Source organism: Perna viridis, chromosome 14 (genome assembly GCF_037379345.1).
Source record: "Perna viridis isolate PV_CMFRI_1.1 ecotype Kerala chromosome 14, ASM3737934v1, whole genome shotgun sequence".
NCBI lineage: Eukaryota > Metazoa > Mollusca > Bivalvia > Mytilida > Mytilidae > Perna > Perna viridis.
In genome coordinates, this window is record NC_142458.1 from 6,203,479 (window position 1) to 6,219,719 (window position 16,241).

Below are 16,241 nucleotides of genomic sequence, written 5' to 3' on the forward strand. Positions count from 1 at the left end.
TAATTTGAGTACAAAATATACTATGGTGAAAGAAGTTCATTGTGTGAAAGTATAAAATGTCTCTTTTCTTTGGAAGCACTGAAAAAAGAACAACAAAGTTTACTTAGCAAAATTGTACATGTAAAGAAAATCTAGCACTTTAAAAATGCTTCAAGACATAGTTTTTCATTAGATATCGTGTAGGGATTAATTATACTAGACTTATCATTTGTCCAGTGTGTAAAACTTTTAAGTACCATTCTGTGTAAGAATCAGGCAGTGGGTGGCATATCATTTTCCCCAATTTAGTCATTTTTGCCTAAAATACATTCAGTGCATCTAGAAAACAATCATAAAGCTATTTAAGTTTATCCTGAAGCATCTGTGACGTAGATATTTTTTGACTGCTTATATAGGGAAAGAGTGCAGGAAAATTTTCCCGCCACTTTTCTGTAGCGCATTTCAATTAATTTGACCTATCAATATCTCAAAAAAAGCAAATTTTTCAACCACTTGGTTAATGCAACAAAATCTCTGCATTTTTTTCTTCTTTCATGTGCCACACCTTATACACATTTTGCCTGATTCTTAGACGGAGAAGTACTTTAACAACTGGGGCAAGATGTTGGCACCCTATACAAAATATAAATGAATGTCACTTAACATACGGAACAGACATAAAATTTGACTTGTGTACCCAGTCTGTAGCCTACAGGTCTATTTGAGTCAACATTTACCAATAGTATTCATAATAAATAAAATGTACGTTACCATTAAACATGTACAATAAAACATGTGGCTACATGGGTTAACACTTTCAAATTGTTAATTTCCCATTCTATGAAAGTGTCACCATAATGACTTATCAATTCTTATGGTTCCTTTTTGTGGTGCTCTGTATCTATGAAAAACAAGCTATATCTATTTATCTTTCATAGACTTCAACATGTTTAAAAGGTCAAACCATCAATACCTTATGACCTTGTAAACCCCCCAAAAATGTCAAACCATGAGAATTGATAGTATGTGTACTTATAAAGAACAAATATAAAATTTTATATTTGTAGTATAGAAAGCACATTTAATTATCCACTTCTTTCATATTAGGCCATCATAAACATACTTCTAGATGCTCGACCTGATTTTTTACACCTGTCCCAATTTTTTCAATCTTCAAAAAAGTTTTTGTTTTTTTTTTATATATAAATTTCTGGACTCAAATTTCCAGGAAAAATTCCATGTCTTGCAGACTGGAATTATAATTATTGTTATTTAGTAACTCCTGGTTTGAAAAATCATAATTTTTTGCTGCTATTTCTTTTTAAAATGATTCAAAATTCGATGAAAACTAATAAACTGTGAAAGTACTTTAATTCGTGGGGACCAATTTTCGTGGATTACGGAAATAGCGCAAGTTTGTAGATTCCTGAATTCATGCTTCTGAGGTTTGCAGGATACGCATCAAGGAAAATCCTCATTTCGTTGGAAAGTAAATTTGGCTAGGTCTTTCCATCAAAACCACAAAAAATTGGTACCCCAACGAATAATACTTTCACAGTAGGTGTAGCAGTAGAAAATATATATTTTGATATTGTGTTTCAATACCTTTGTGGTTGTAAAATTAATCACCAAGCACACATACACAGTGATAACAACAATGCTAGTAAAACAAATAAAAATTCGCCCCCCTGCCCCCCCCCCCCCCCCCCCCCCAAATTTTGGATGGGAATCTAGAAAATTTTTTTATTAAGGTATTATGCAAACATTTATCAACAAAATATCAAGCTTTACAGAATGCAAAATTCAAAGAAAGTTCTGTAATAAATAATAGAACAAAACAAAAAAAAATAGCTCATTAAAACACAAAGATAAAATTTCCATCAAGGCACTTTCTTTTCTTGTAATGTTAACAAAAGATAACTTGAACAATTATAAAAAAAAAATGAAAAAATTTGGTACTTTTTAACTTTAATATTCATGTGCCATTTTTTGTTTACTGACAAAAGAAAAAAAAATCTTACAGCACATACAATGATAATGTCCAGAAGACAGAGTTTGTCTTCCCTTACCTGATGAATTACCTTAGGTTGTTTACTGGATAACAGAGAAGGAAATATGAAGTTTTAAATTATTCTATACATACATATGTACTCTATTTTTGACAGAAAATCAAATCTCCTCCTAAGTTGTCCTGTAAACTACCTAAGGAAGCTTATCTAGTAATTGAAATTGCACAATGTACTTATATAAAACCAACTTTATCTCCTGAACACCATCGTTTTATGCTCTATAACTTAAAAAAAAAATACTACCAAAAATAAAATACTATAAAACATCCTGTTTTATAATAAAACAAAAATAAAACAATTATCATAAGACAATGTAGAGACACTATTAAAATAATAAAACAAATAAAAATGGAAGACTTCCTAACTTGTTATAGCACCAAGTTTTACCAAGGTTATTTAATAAAACATTATCACTATCACTTTGGGGGCATATACTCCAAATAACCCAAGTGATGATTTGAAGGATTTTCTCCTATATGAATCAAAAATATTGATTTGAAGGATTTTCTCCTACAAAAATCCAAAATGTCAACTTGAAGGATCTCTAATTGTCACTACATTCCACTTTTTGAACTGGTGGTAACAAATTCTCCTAACATGTTAAAAGCTGCTGCTTTCCGTTAACAATGGGTACTAACCCTGTCAAAGTCCAATCAGAGTCTGGAAATAAAAAAAAAAGAATATTTATTGCAACTTCAAAAAATAAGAATAAAGCTGTCAATGATTGAAAAAAATGCCTAGAAGACGGAATGGAAAAACTAGAGGCCCAAGTCAGCCTGATCACTCACCTAGTTAAACATTTACTTATTTGAAAAACTTGAGGAATGAGACGGGCTAAGTTAAAGTCAACTAAATTGTCAAATGCAGGAAATGCTTTTAATAGCATTATCATGACCTGAACCAGAATTTACAGTCTGTGTGGTTTTATTAGTGTATAAACATCCTGTCCGCCAGTCTCCTAATTGTTTATTGGAAATTAATTGACAGGTGTGTGTCAATTTAAGCCGAAATGCAGCCACCTGTGACTGTGATTTACCTGTAACTGATTAGTTGTTCGCATAATTGAATTAACGGTACACGTGTGGCCCCATACCATATACGAATTAATTGAAGTAACTTGGAGAATCTTCATACATTTATTAGTTGATCAATTAAAAAAAAATTTGACAAGTCCACCGTTTTCCCACCAATCTTTCAGAGGTAACTAAAGCACACGTCACAGAACTGAAACTACGAATCAGTAGTAGTTTGTAATTATTAATTTGTCAATTGAATCGTTTTAACACAGAAGTCAACAAACCATTTAAATCAATATACAAAATGTGTTCATGAGTTTCCTTTATAAAAAATCAACATTTTAGTTTTCGCCTGTTATGTGATGAAAAAGTCCAAAATATACGATGTTTTGTTTACATGTAAGAATGTCCACGTGTAGTCGAAACCGAACTCGTTCACTCGCTCTGATATTTTGTAATAGTCAGAGTATGTGATAAAATAACACACTTTCCAATATCTATCTGAAAATAACTACATACACACTTTTTTTTTAAAGTTTATTTTTGATCTGAGCATGCAAAAGACTCACAAAAACGTCTGCATTTTGATAAAATGTCTGGCATGGGCTGTCAAAATTTCCCGACCCTTGATTAACACACACTTTGAGCATTCATCTATCATGCGTTTAAGCACATGCTGTGAGCGTTCATTTATTGTGCATTTAAATGCAAGATTGGAGTGTTCATTTAAACGCATGATAGAAGCGTTTGTTTATCGTGCCTTTAGTGAGCGTTTAGCATGCGTTTAGGTATCGTGCATGCAGGTAACCTTAACGTCACAAGGAGTGAAAAAAAAAATAAATAAATAAATAAAATTAAAAAAAAAAAATAGAATATTACGGTCAATCAGTTTATTTTTTTCTTTCTATTTCCATATGCTCCAGCAACTGGAGCAGTACCTGCCATTCCAGGCTATGCCCTTGAAAAGTACTATAGACAGTACTTTGTATACTTCCTTAAAGAGGTAGACCTAGGGTAAGGGACACAACTCTTATAAATCATTGGAATGTTTGTATTCAGCATTTGACATCAATCCGATGTAAGCATCAAAGTAACTTGGACTGATTTCATTCTGTTCAAATCAAAGCTTGATAGGCTTTGGTATAACTGAATATGACACAAACATATCACTGATTTCAAGAGTTATGTTCCCTTACCTTATGTATACTTACTTAAGGTTTTCCAAAGCTTTCAAAAGTTTGTCCTTCGCTTTAATCTTCATTATCTACAAAACAATAAATGTAAATAAAGTATTTCTTACTTTGAATGCAAAAATGTCAAATACCTTAATTTCAACTATGACCGATTAATTGATTTCATGTAGTTAAACATCCAATAGGAAGTATATCATGAATTTTAGGACGAAACTTTTGACAAATCCAGTTGACCCTGATATTATCAATACTCTAAATCTGATCTTTTATACATTTGCACATGAAGCAACAAAAGCTGTGAAAGTTGAATATCGCTATATATTAACTCAAGTTATTTAATTTTAGCATCATAACAAATGAGCTTTGGCCAATTTAATTTGATGTTTAAATTAAATGAAGAGAGTTGATATTTTGAGATATTCATAAAGAGTTCATATTTTTGGAAGGTATAATTCTTTCAACGATGAAGTTTTAAAATTATTTTGGCAGTCTTAAATTGATAGGCTATAAACAACCCTTGCTGAACTTACTCCTTTGTAGTTCAACCTACCTCTTCTGTGTTGTATTTATAGCCTTGTTCTCCCTTCTCTTCTAGCATTTCAATCTGCTTTAATTTCTTTTCAATCTTTTTCATTTCTTTTACTTTGGTCCCTTCATCAATCTAAAATAAAGAACATTTTCACAGTAAGATTTCTATTTAACTTCAACTTTAACATTCATCCTCTGATCTAGCTGCCTCACCTTTAAAGTGTAAGTTTTTGTAAGAATTAAGGCAAAATGGAAAAAAATCAGAAAACTGACAAAATAATGTGAGGGCTATTCCCAGAAAAAGTGTATGGAGGGGTTGGACAGCACATTTTTTATACCCCACCACCCATAGAATTAAAATTCAATTTTCAAAACAAAGTATAACTTTGTATGCCTAGAAATAACCCCATCTATACAATTTTTAAGAAATGCTGTCCAACTCCCTATCCATTTTTTCCTGGAATAGCCCTGAGAAATAGCTCTGATTTTTCCCATTTTGCCTGATTCTTACAAAAACTTATACTAAAATACAATTACATATAAAAGTCAAGACAGGGTCACATGGACTTATTTTAGATTGATAAAAATCCAACAGAAGTGTGGTGATGAAATAAATAGGATTGACAGATGGATTCATCAAAATTATCACTATCCCCCCCCTACCCCACAATATTTTTTAAATCAGGAATATAGAGAGTTACAGGGAAATGTGCTTTACCATTTTCTAACACACTTTTTAAAATGAAAAATGGTACCCACAAAATTGTGTTTTAACAATGTAGAGCACTTATCATTTTTTGAAACCGGCCAATATGTTCACTTGACAGAATCTGCGAATATTATCAACCGTGAAAATTAACACGCTTACAGTATATAACTTACCAGACCACAATTATTATTAGAGTCTTCAGAACCATTTTTCTTCTCGGTCAGTGATGAGATTTTAGGGACAATAAAGGCAGGGGATCCTTCCATATCTAAAACATGAACAAATAAATATATACATGTACTATTTTTATGTTTGACTGATTGATTGATTGTTGAGGTTTAACGTCCGAGCAGCAATATTTCAGCTATATTCAGGCAATGAACATGATTGATTGATTGATTGTTGGGGTTTAACACCCAAGCAGCAATATTTCAGCTATATTCAGGCGATTTTATGTTTGAATGTGCTATGATGTAAAAACTGTGAAGAAGTGTGTACATCTTTATACATCATGTATGAACAGCTTAAAATTTGCCCAATGTCAAAAGCATGGGTTTGTTAAATATAATATGTCCATATTGCATGGTTTTTCCAATAAATCGAAGTTTGCTTAGTCTTATTAAAATTTGCAATCATTTCTCAAATCAAATAAAATATTCTAGCAAGCACAAGTGTATTTTTGCCAGTTTTATTTTGGTGTCACAGGTATACTATGCTCAATAATTACACTTAGATTTCTTTAACAAATGTATTTTTTTTATATGAAACTCACAGTAGTACATCTACAGAGACATGCCAAAAGTATTCTGTCATTTGTAAATTTTCCCTCTGTTTCTATGCAATATAACATTTTTTTTTTCAAAAAATTATTTGAAAGTTATATCTAAATTAATTTTCATGATCTGAGAAATATCTGAAATTTAACCATTTATTTTGAAAAAGATTTTCTGACAGATTCTTTAATTACCTAAGATAACTGATGACGTAACAATTTTACACTAATTTTTTTTCTGTACGAAATTCTCAGACACTTCTGAAAATAAAACTCTAGAGCCTCATCAATCTACTAAATTTTAATTTTTACATTTTTCTTTTTCATGGCAAATTTCTTCAAAATCAGTTAAAAAGTATTTCATTTTCTGTTTTTTTTTAAATGTATGATTTTATATAGAAAGTAATGGGAAATTTAGGAGTGACTGAATACGGCACATCACTGTACATGTATACATTAACTACCTCTTGTTTGACCTCTACCCAATCCTACAGTAAAGGAGGGCATCTGAGCAGCTTGGTCAACACCTCTTCCTCTTCCAATCCCAGCAGGCACCTGACTTTCTGTTTTCTGTGGACTGGTCCTAGGACTGGATCCCCTACCAACTGGGGTTAAATTGTCTTCTCTCTTTTGAGCATCATCAAACTGGCCATTAAAACCTAAGAAAGAGGTGCCAAAAATTGATCATTTTATGAAAAGGCTTCAATAAAAAATAGCTCACGGTCACTAATTATGTGTTTGGTTTTAAAGCAAGAAGCTTTAGTTTTATAATAAATTATAGAAGTAAAAGAAAAAAATTTCTGCTTTCATTGTATAAGTGCATAAAAAAAATAATGGTTTGAAAGTAATTACACAACAGGGTTACCTGAAGCACAATCTTTATGCAGACACATTCTCTCTTCTAAACATCTAGGTATTTAAAAACTAACACACTGTGAAAGTATTACTGTTCGTGGGTGAGGTAAACTATGAAATTTGGTTATCAACGAAAAGGATTTTTTACTTTAAACTGTATGGCAGGATCATCAAAACCATGAATTCAAGAATCCACAAACTTGCACTTTCCCCCTAAACCACAAATATAAGTACTTTCACACTAGAACCCCGTAAGTTCATTCAGAATCTATAACAGCTATTTCTTCATATTTTAAAATTTTCTTCATTCAATACAATCTCATTGGCATACAAAAAATCATGACCGGGCTGTTACTTTTTGTCGTTTAGAGCTCGATTAAGCTTTTTGATATTTGCATAAAGTTAGATCAGATCAAGACGATGTGTCGCGTACCATGGTTGATGAACTTTGAACCTGAATAAAAAGATTTATATATCTCAACACAAGAAACATGAAATACACCTGAATTGAACCCCACTCATACAGGAAGCTGATATTGGACAGCAACGAAAATCACTTTCAACATGTGCTTCATCTATATAAACCCATACACAGAATTTGAAATCAATCCATTGATAGGAAACTGAGATTTTTGTGACAAAAAATTTCTCTATCATTCCATTTAGTAAGAAAGAGAACTCCCTCAAAAACAGGAAGTTTATATTGTACAGCAATCAAAATTGCTTACAACATATGCCCTAAGTATATAAAGACAGGCACTCAATATTTAAAATCGATCCATTCCTTTGGATGCTAGGTAATTGCAACAAATACAGATGGCTGATGAAGGAGATTCCAGTAGACCAACCAATCATTGATTGGGGTTAAATTTCCAATACTGAATGACTTCTGGTGATGGGAATTCCCCAAACATCAAACTGAAAAAAAAAAGAACTGGTCGACAATTATATTTGCCTGGAGGAGCAGACACTGTGTTACTATTACCATTCACCACTGCATGACCGTTTGTGTTTGCCATGGCAACATTTCTTGACACCAAGTTTTCCTGTGCTGCAGCTCTATCCATTCCCCGACCCATAGGAGGTACTGTTTGTGGTCCAGGCATTGCCAGTCCACTGGGCATATAATTGGTCACGCCCATCCCACTTGCCATGCCCATCTCACCATTGGCCATCCCTCGTCCAATAGGGGCCATGTTCATTGCCCTTCCAATTCCTCTTCCACCAGTCATTGGCTGTGCTGGGGGCATGCCCTGGGCTCCACCACCTGCAATACCACAAGTGTAAATACTGTAAAATTTTCACAGATTTTTTTTAAATCTGTAAATATCAATATATAACAGTTTTGAAAAATAAAAATTTCTTTCATAGAGTTCACTGCTTTCTTTCATAATTCATGAATTTCTATTAGTCTGGTAATGTATAATATAGAATCCAATGAAAAATCATCTCTGTCAAATAAAATGAACCTTTGAATTTCACTAGTAGTTCATCACAAAATTAACTTTTAATTGGGGGGAGGGAGAAATTATGTGAAAATATTTTTCCTGTACCTCTCCCTATTCCTGCCATTGCCAAGCTGTATGATAACACTGGGTTCTGAGTAAGCTGAGGTTTATTGACTTTAAAACTGGCAGGGTTGATTCTGGGTTTCCTTAAACTTGTCTCCTCTTCCTCAAACTCAGCAGAGGCCTCATCATTTCGCATTGGTAGTCTGAAATTGTAAAATAAAATTTAAAATATCATAAATATTGTCAAGGACTAAACTAAACTACAAAACACATTAACATCGTCTCAGTTTCTTTAGCATTAACTTTGATTGTAAGCAAAAAAAAATTGAGTTTGAGCTAGTGAAATTCAACTGTATTATATAAAGTACTAGTTTCTGTGTGTATTTTTTTGGTGCTGAAATATACAGGAAATAATGAACCCTAATGGAAGCAGGGGGTTTAGCAAGCTATAAGAACTGGTTAAACCTTTCATATTAAATGGCTATACCAAGTCAGGACCATTGCTATGGTTTTGCACCTTTCCAGTTTTTTGCCCTGAGACTGCCATTTGTTATATAGCCTGTTCCTTTTGACTACGGCCTAGATTTTATCAGTTTGGTAATTTTGTTATTACTATCTATTTAGGTAAATTTGAGAAGTTTGGTAGATTGGTATGCCTTACAAACATTTGAATTTTCATGGTTACTAGTTTGCATGGATTCTGTACAGTGAACACATTCACGGGTATCAATTTTTGCGGTAAAAAAAAGATAAGTGTTATATAATGTTAAATATCAATTTCACGGATACTAATTTTCACACTTTTCAGTGCACCGCAAAAAACAGCGAAAATTAGAACCTCGCAAAAATTAATAGGTTTGCTTTAGTTTTAATCCCCTGTTTTTGAATATCAAGTTCCTTTTTCAAAACATGGTCTTTTTGATTTTACTTTAACACAGTTTACAATTCATATGAAATCCTTGTAACGAACATTACCTTCCATAAAATAAATATAAGCAGAAATGTTTATCTTTCAACTTGTCAGTGTCACTTACACATTCTTCTGGAAATAGTCCATTGCGATTTGAGACAACTTGTGTAAGACTAAGTCACACATGCCCATTGAAGTTGAAAATGGCCCATTAAAAATACAGGATTTTACTTAGAATGTTAGTAAATGGCCCACTGACATCTTGTATACTTGTAGTAAATGCTGAAAATGGCCAATTTGAAAAAAAAATTCTGCATGTGGTTAGGGAGGAAGCAGTGACTCAGACCTGTTTATGTTACAGCGAAATCTTGACGGTAAAAACTTCAGAGTGACAGCCTATTTTAAAGTCTTTGTTATGGCTAGGCCAGAAATTGAATCTACAACCTCCTGCCTGCACTTGAGGTGAGCATACTACCATGACTGATTGACTAAGGGTTTTTTTAATGTACTTGACTACCCTGTCGGGTCTTGCATGGTCAGACCAAGAGAGTATGAAGGATGTTATATACAACTAACCTTCTCTGATCTGGTGGAAGACACAGCTGTGTCTTCCAAGCTTTCTTCTCTGATCTTGACATTCTGAAATAGTTCAGCTAATTGTAAAATATGTAATAAGCTGTTGCAAATTTGGCTTATCAAAACATATATGTAAAAGCAATGTATAAGCAAAACGTTTATCACAATTAAAAATGGGGTGGTACCGATTTTAGTTCAACTCTAGCTAGGCTTCTGAGTGATTAAAATTGCTCTCTAGGTAGAATTGTTCCCTATATTTTACCAATAAGTGTCAATAAAGTAGGACACACCGCAAATATGAAGGACAACTTTCCATCTAGAGAGCTATGTATATCACTCAGAAGTAGAGGGGTAACAATTCACCAGTTAATTGATTGTATCAATTATAAGCATGGACATCGCATTTCATATCCTCCGTCCTGAATCACCACAAAGGAACTGCCCATTTTTATAATATATTCCTGATCCAGGTTATCATTTTAATATTGCCAATATGGCGGAAGTATTTGAAGTTGACGAGTTTGAAAAAAAAGTGATTGCAAAGGCCCTATTGGCATTTAAATAAAATGTCTGGAAGTACTTTGAATTTCTAAAAAATGATAAAAGGAAGATTGTACACTGTCTGTGTAAGAGGGCAATATGTACCATGATATTATCATATTGCTTCTCGATATCATGATACATATTGTATCGTGAAATTTCTCATGATACTCAGCTTACTCAGAAGCTTAGCTAGATTTGAATTGAAATCAGAACCACTTTTTTAGAATTGCTATAACAGAAAGTTGATGTTGCCAAAAGCTGGACTTAAATCCTGTCATATGACATACCTACATTCAGGTCTGATTTTACAACAAACATATTGGAAATAAGCCAACTTGAAAGTTAAATATAGATAAAAAAAAATAATCAAAATGGTGAAATCGAGATTTGCAAAAATGGAAGAAAATTAAGTTTGTATGTTTAGCTTGTCAAAATATCGAATGACTAATAAAAAGCTGCAGAGAAAACCACTATGTAGCTTCTCCAAAAAAGATTTATGTAGAGAAAATGTGATAATGTGGCAATTTTCATTAAACTAATTTAGAATGATTGTGCATGGAAGGCTTTGTGTGCGCCATTTTTAATCTATAACCTAGACTACCTTTATTCAAAGTTTCAAATGAATTTGTGAATGCACATAGATGCGTAACAATTTTGTGTGAACGAGCTTATTTCTTTGTTTTTTATATGTTATCATTATAACTAAGGGGTTAAAGCAGTCCTCGACATTAGCCACTAGCCCGAAGCCCGGGGCTAGTAAAATCAGCCTCGGGCTAGTACAGTTTAAATGTCCGTAGCCCGACCGGGCTAGTCAGATTCGAGTTGTGAAGGTGTAAGATTAAAGTGTTTCAATGACCTACAGTACGTTGTTGTGTTTACATTCTGTCCGAAATATAATTACAAAGTTACGACAATGTCACTATTATTTAATTTTGTCATTATTTACTTTCGCGACCTTTTTTCCTTTCGTGTCAAATCATTCCGAGTTAAACCTGACGATATCTGAAAACCGGGCGTTAATTAAAAACAGCAATATGCCGCAACGTTTATTTTATGTTAGAGTTATAACTCTATCCTCGGATAATTTGCATGTCATTTTTCATTGATAAATTCTTTATTTTTTTTTTCTGAATTTTTCGGGCTATTAGTTTTGAGTTCAGGCTACCAAAAATTCAAACTTGCTAGCCCAAAGGGCTACTGGACAAAAAATTTGAAGGCAAGGACTGTTAAAGTGACATAACTTTCCATTCACTCCCAAGTAGTATTTTCGACTGGAATAGCGGGAGAAAGAAATGAAAAATAATGCAATTCTAAATTTCTTAATATTTCCTTAAATATGAAGTGACCAAAGAAATAAATATATTTTCTTACTTTTGACACTGATTGCTAACGTTTTGCACAGTAAGGATCACTTAACTTTATATTCAATTTTTTTAAGATGGAGTACATATGGTATAAGAGAGAACAAACAGACAAACATCAGTGATAACTTTTCCTACCAAGAACAATGATCATGTAAAAATATTCTTAAAGAGTCAGTGGTCGTTTGAAAAAAAGTTACAAGTATAAAATCAGTTGTAAATTATGACATCACAATATAGCAAAGTATTGTGTCATCATAACTTATGACTTATTTTACAATTTTTTTGTGAAAAGGACCTCTGTTTTCTATAATTGTGCTCTTTTTCCTAATTTTCTAGCTGGATCACTATTTACCCTGTAAGATCCTTGTATTCAATTCTTGCAAAGAAAGCTGGGTCAACACCAATTCTGGGATTCTCTGGGATTTCTGTTGATAGAAAAATTGAAATATTTTTCAGTACCATACATGGGACACTTTCATTTAGTGCATGTCTAATATAATTTTTTCTTACATTACATTACTTTTTCATGCTGCTTAATCCCTAAGCCTATAAAAATTAATTCAGAGTAAAGAGTAACCTGGCTGATATTAAATTTTCTTATGATAAAAGATGAAAAAGAGTTAATTCTGTTACAGCAAAAATGCAACTGAGAACCTTAAAAATGTATTTTAAAACACTTACCCTATTTAGAAAGGTTTTTACTATAAGTAGAGAACAATTAACACTTTTTAACATGTTGTATTAATATTCTTTATACAGTGTTGGACACAGTGATCAGATTCATGTGCTTTTTTTATTCACTAAACAAGAATGGGCAGGAGTCACACTTTCAATGTGTTAACGGTATGACAACAGTGGAACTTCTACTTCCTTTGTACATCTTAGTAAGAATCAGGCAAAATGGGAAAAATCAGAAACATGCATGTCAAACAACCACTGTTCCGACAATATAATTTTACTCAAGGATGCTTTCTCTATTTGATAAGACCACTATTTGTTCTCTGCATTTATACATTTTTTTTCAGAAAAATTCAATAGAATGTTAGAAAAATGAGGTTTTGACAGAGTTATCTACCCTTGAAATAACCATTTTCAGTGCATTCAATGAAATTATCACTCAATTTATCAAAATGATAAGGGATCTGATAGGGCAAATAGTCAAATAAAACTTTCAAAAATGAAGTTTTTTTTTCATTCCATGTTTTACCCACTGCCTGATTTTTACGGACTGACATTTAATACCTTGTATCTTTTTATTTCTTGACTACTCTAATGGACCTTTTGTTTATTTCATATTTTCCTTACCCTCATCCCAGTTTTCAGCATTCCTGTTACTGACATAGCTATCATCATATCTCGGCAGATCTGTGCATCCTTTGAAGTTCTGACCTTCTTCTGAGTTCTTCGATAGCTCTAAAACAACAAAATTATGATCTGCGTTAGATTTCACCATTTGATTGATTGTTGGGATTTAACGGCCAAGCAGCAATATTTCAGCTATATTCAGGTAAAATTTTACCCTTTGATTGATTGATTGTTGGGGTTTAACGGCCGAGCAGCAATATTTCAGCTATATTCAGGTGAAATTTTACCCTTTGAAGAAAAAAGAAGAATTTTAGCCATGATCTGAGACATTCTACATAGTAGATGATACAAAATATTGTACCATTTTTGTGATACAATATGAACTGGTTCTAAGGTCAAAATACATAAGGAATTTTTAAAATTACATCAGAAATTATATTCATGTTTGTGATATCATAAAATCCCAAAATTTTAATAGGAATTACCACTGAATTTTAAGTTCATACTCAGACTTAAAAAATTTCTGAAGTTTTCTATTTCCCAATTTGTTGATTTCGGCAACAACTTGTAAGTGTAAAATGTTTTTCAATTTTTGATGCCACAATCCAATTTTTTTTACACTTAAAATATTTTATGAAATTGACTTTTAGACCAGAAATTAGAACAAGTTTTCATAAAATCTAAAATAACCAAATATAGAAAATTCAATTTGATGTCTTGACACATGATATATATAGTTAATTCACTGTAAATTCTATTCTTAAGAATCCATTTTGGGGGGTGACAAGTAGGGTAAGGGTTAGCATACTAACTTTCACTGCAAGGTGGGTTGTGCCTTTAGGGAATGAGTTTCTATTCTGAGTATCAGAGACATAATTTTTTTGCAAATATTTTTTTTACAGCTGAAAATGAAATGTTCTCTATGGGCTAAATTTAGGTAAATGTTACCAAAACAAGAACTTTTCCATGTTATCTACTGTGTTTTGTTGTCTGTTCTAATATGACATCCTTTAAATATCAAACAATATATAACCTAAGGCCTAAAAAAAAATTCTGTGTTTCTGGTATTATCTTCTTCAAAATTAGGGTCGGTAGGGAAGGTATTTTTTAAATGAATTTTGAACCTCCATATTGGAGAGCAGGGCAATTAAAAAAAATTGATGACAGAAAAGCTAAAAATCCCAATTTTTTTTCTGTTTATGTTTTTGTTTTTTGACACCATAAATAATAAGGATCAGCAGAGAAAAATAGTGTCAGTATGGTTACCGGAAACACAGATTTTTTAGGCCTAATAAATATATCCCTTGGCAACAGCTTTTTTTTTGTCATATTAGAATCAAAATAATTCATGTAAATTTTGGTATTGTACTCATTTACACAAGAATTGGCCTTTATATTCATATTTTCTACCTTGCTTACATTCAGTATAAAATAATTATAGAGACCTACTAGCCAATGTGTGTACAACACTACCACCAATGAAGTATTTCTCAAGAATTACAATGAACTTTGACCACAGTCAAACCAGAAAATGACAACAGACAGACAGACAAATAATTGGATGTAGAATAAGAAAATTAATGCTTCTATCAGCTGGTAAAGAAATCAGAAATGAATGTGAAAACTTTTACTTTCTTTAAACACCCATAACATAATATTGTTAAGTTTAAGTCTGGATAAATTTCATACAGGAGATGATTCACACTTGGCGGGTGTTTCTAGAAAAGCAGAGGACGCTTACCCTACCAGTGCACCTGGTCCATGCTCCCAGTTTTTAGTGAAGTCCGAGTTGCTCATTTACTTTTGTTACTTTGTATGTATTATTTTAGTTACTTTATGTTCTTTGTTGTGTATGTCTGTTTTCCATGTCTGGTCTTTGTCCCTGGATTACATTCTTTTGATTACCTCTATAACCTTGGTTCCCTTGATTACTCTGTCAAAAAAACCCTGCAAAGTCACTTCTATTTCTTATTCAGACACAGTTGTAAGTCGTTATTAATTCTGTTTTTGCACTTTGAGATGACAAATATGTCAACTGAACATAAAATTAGTGCAGTGTAAGAGTTATCATTCTTGATTTGTTGAGATGGTTGATTTAAGGAGGTAGACCTATAGAGTAAGGGACCCAACTCTTACAAGTCATTGGAATAATTGTATTCAGCATTTGACATCAATTTCATGTAAGTGTCAAAGTAACCTGGATTGATTTAAATCCGTTTCAAATGAAAGCTTGATAGGCTTTGGTGAAATTGAATAAGATACAAACATATTAATGATTTCAAGAGTTATGGCCCTTACCCTAGGTCTACCTCATTAAGTTAAGTGAGAAATGAATGCATAGTTTTCTCCAAAATACAGATCTGTATACATAAAGGCTAAGGCACGTGTAATATAAAAACTATGGTGTATGTAGAATAAAAAAGCTTCGTTTGTTCAGTGGGGTTTCCTGTACTATAAGCCTCTGAATTTTATATGGATTGGTACTTCAAATAAATATGTGAGAAAAATCTTTGAAGGTGAACCAACTGATAAATTCAGGAACTATAATTAGTTGTAGAGGACATTTTACTAATTTCCTTGGAGTTAGAAGACTACAGTGAAAAAAACATAAGCTGCCCTGAATTTTTACTTAAGTGTAATACCTTTATTTTGGCTGTTTTGAGTGGTCCAGGGACCTTGTCATGGGAGTATAGTGGTCCAGGGACCTTGTCATGGGAGTATAGTAATATGGTCCACATTGTACCAATAAACTACTATTGGTCAAGGATATCAGGGGCATTAGCTCTACAGGGAAAATTTATCTGATAATCTCCCTTTAATCTATGTTTAAATGTATCAATCTGTTTAACACATACCACAGTTTTAGTATAAAGTATCAAATTCTTAAGAGAAAATTCATTTGGCAATCTCC

General features: G+C 32.5%; 1 protein-coding gene across 3 annotated transcripts in view; it reads right to left on the reverse strand.

The window, feature by feature from the left end:
- The window catches only part of LOC148597922 (uncharacterized), a 33,973-nt gene that overhangs the window by 5,215 nt on the left and 12,517 nt on the right, over positions 1-16,241 (reverse strand). The window contains exons 5-14 of one of the 3 annotated variants that reach the window (XM_088562292.1): positions 13,331-13,438; positions 12,378-12,450; positions 10,119-10,181; positions 8,675-8,835; positions 8,077-8,388; positions 6,731-6,925; positions 5,668-5,762; positions 4,808-4,918; positions 4,276-4,328; positions 2,687-2,708 (exon numbers count right to left, since the gene is read on the reverse strand). In XM_088562292.1, coding sequence (XP_088418418.1) covers positions 2,702-2,708; positions 4,276-4,328; positions 4,808-4,918; positions 5,668-5,762; positions 6,731-6,925; positions 8,077-8,388; positions 8,675-8,835; positions 10,119-10,181; positions 12,378-12,450; positions 13,331-13,438 — 1,178 coding nt within the window. In that variant the 3' untranslated portion in view covers positions 2,687-2,701. Of the gene's footprint in view, positions 1-1,708; positions 2,709-4,275; positions 4,329-4,807; positions 4,919-5,667; positions 5,763-6,730; positions 6,926-8,076; positions 8,389-8,674; positions 8,836-10,118; positions 10,182-12,377; positions 12,451-13,330; positions 13,439-16,241 lie in introns of those variants that run through there. The other 2 variants (XM_088562294.1, XM_088562291.1) reach the window with 2 other exon arrangements.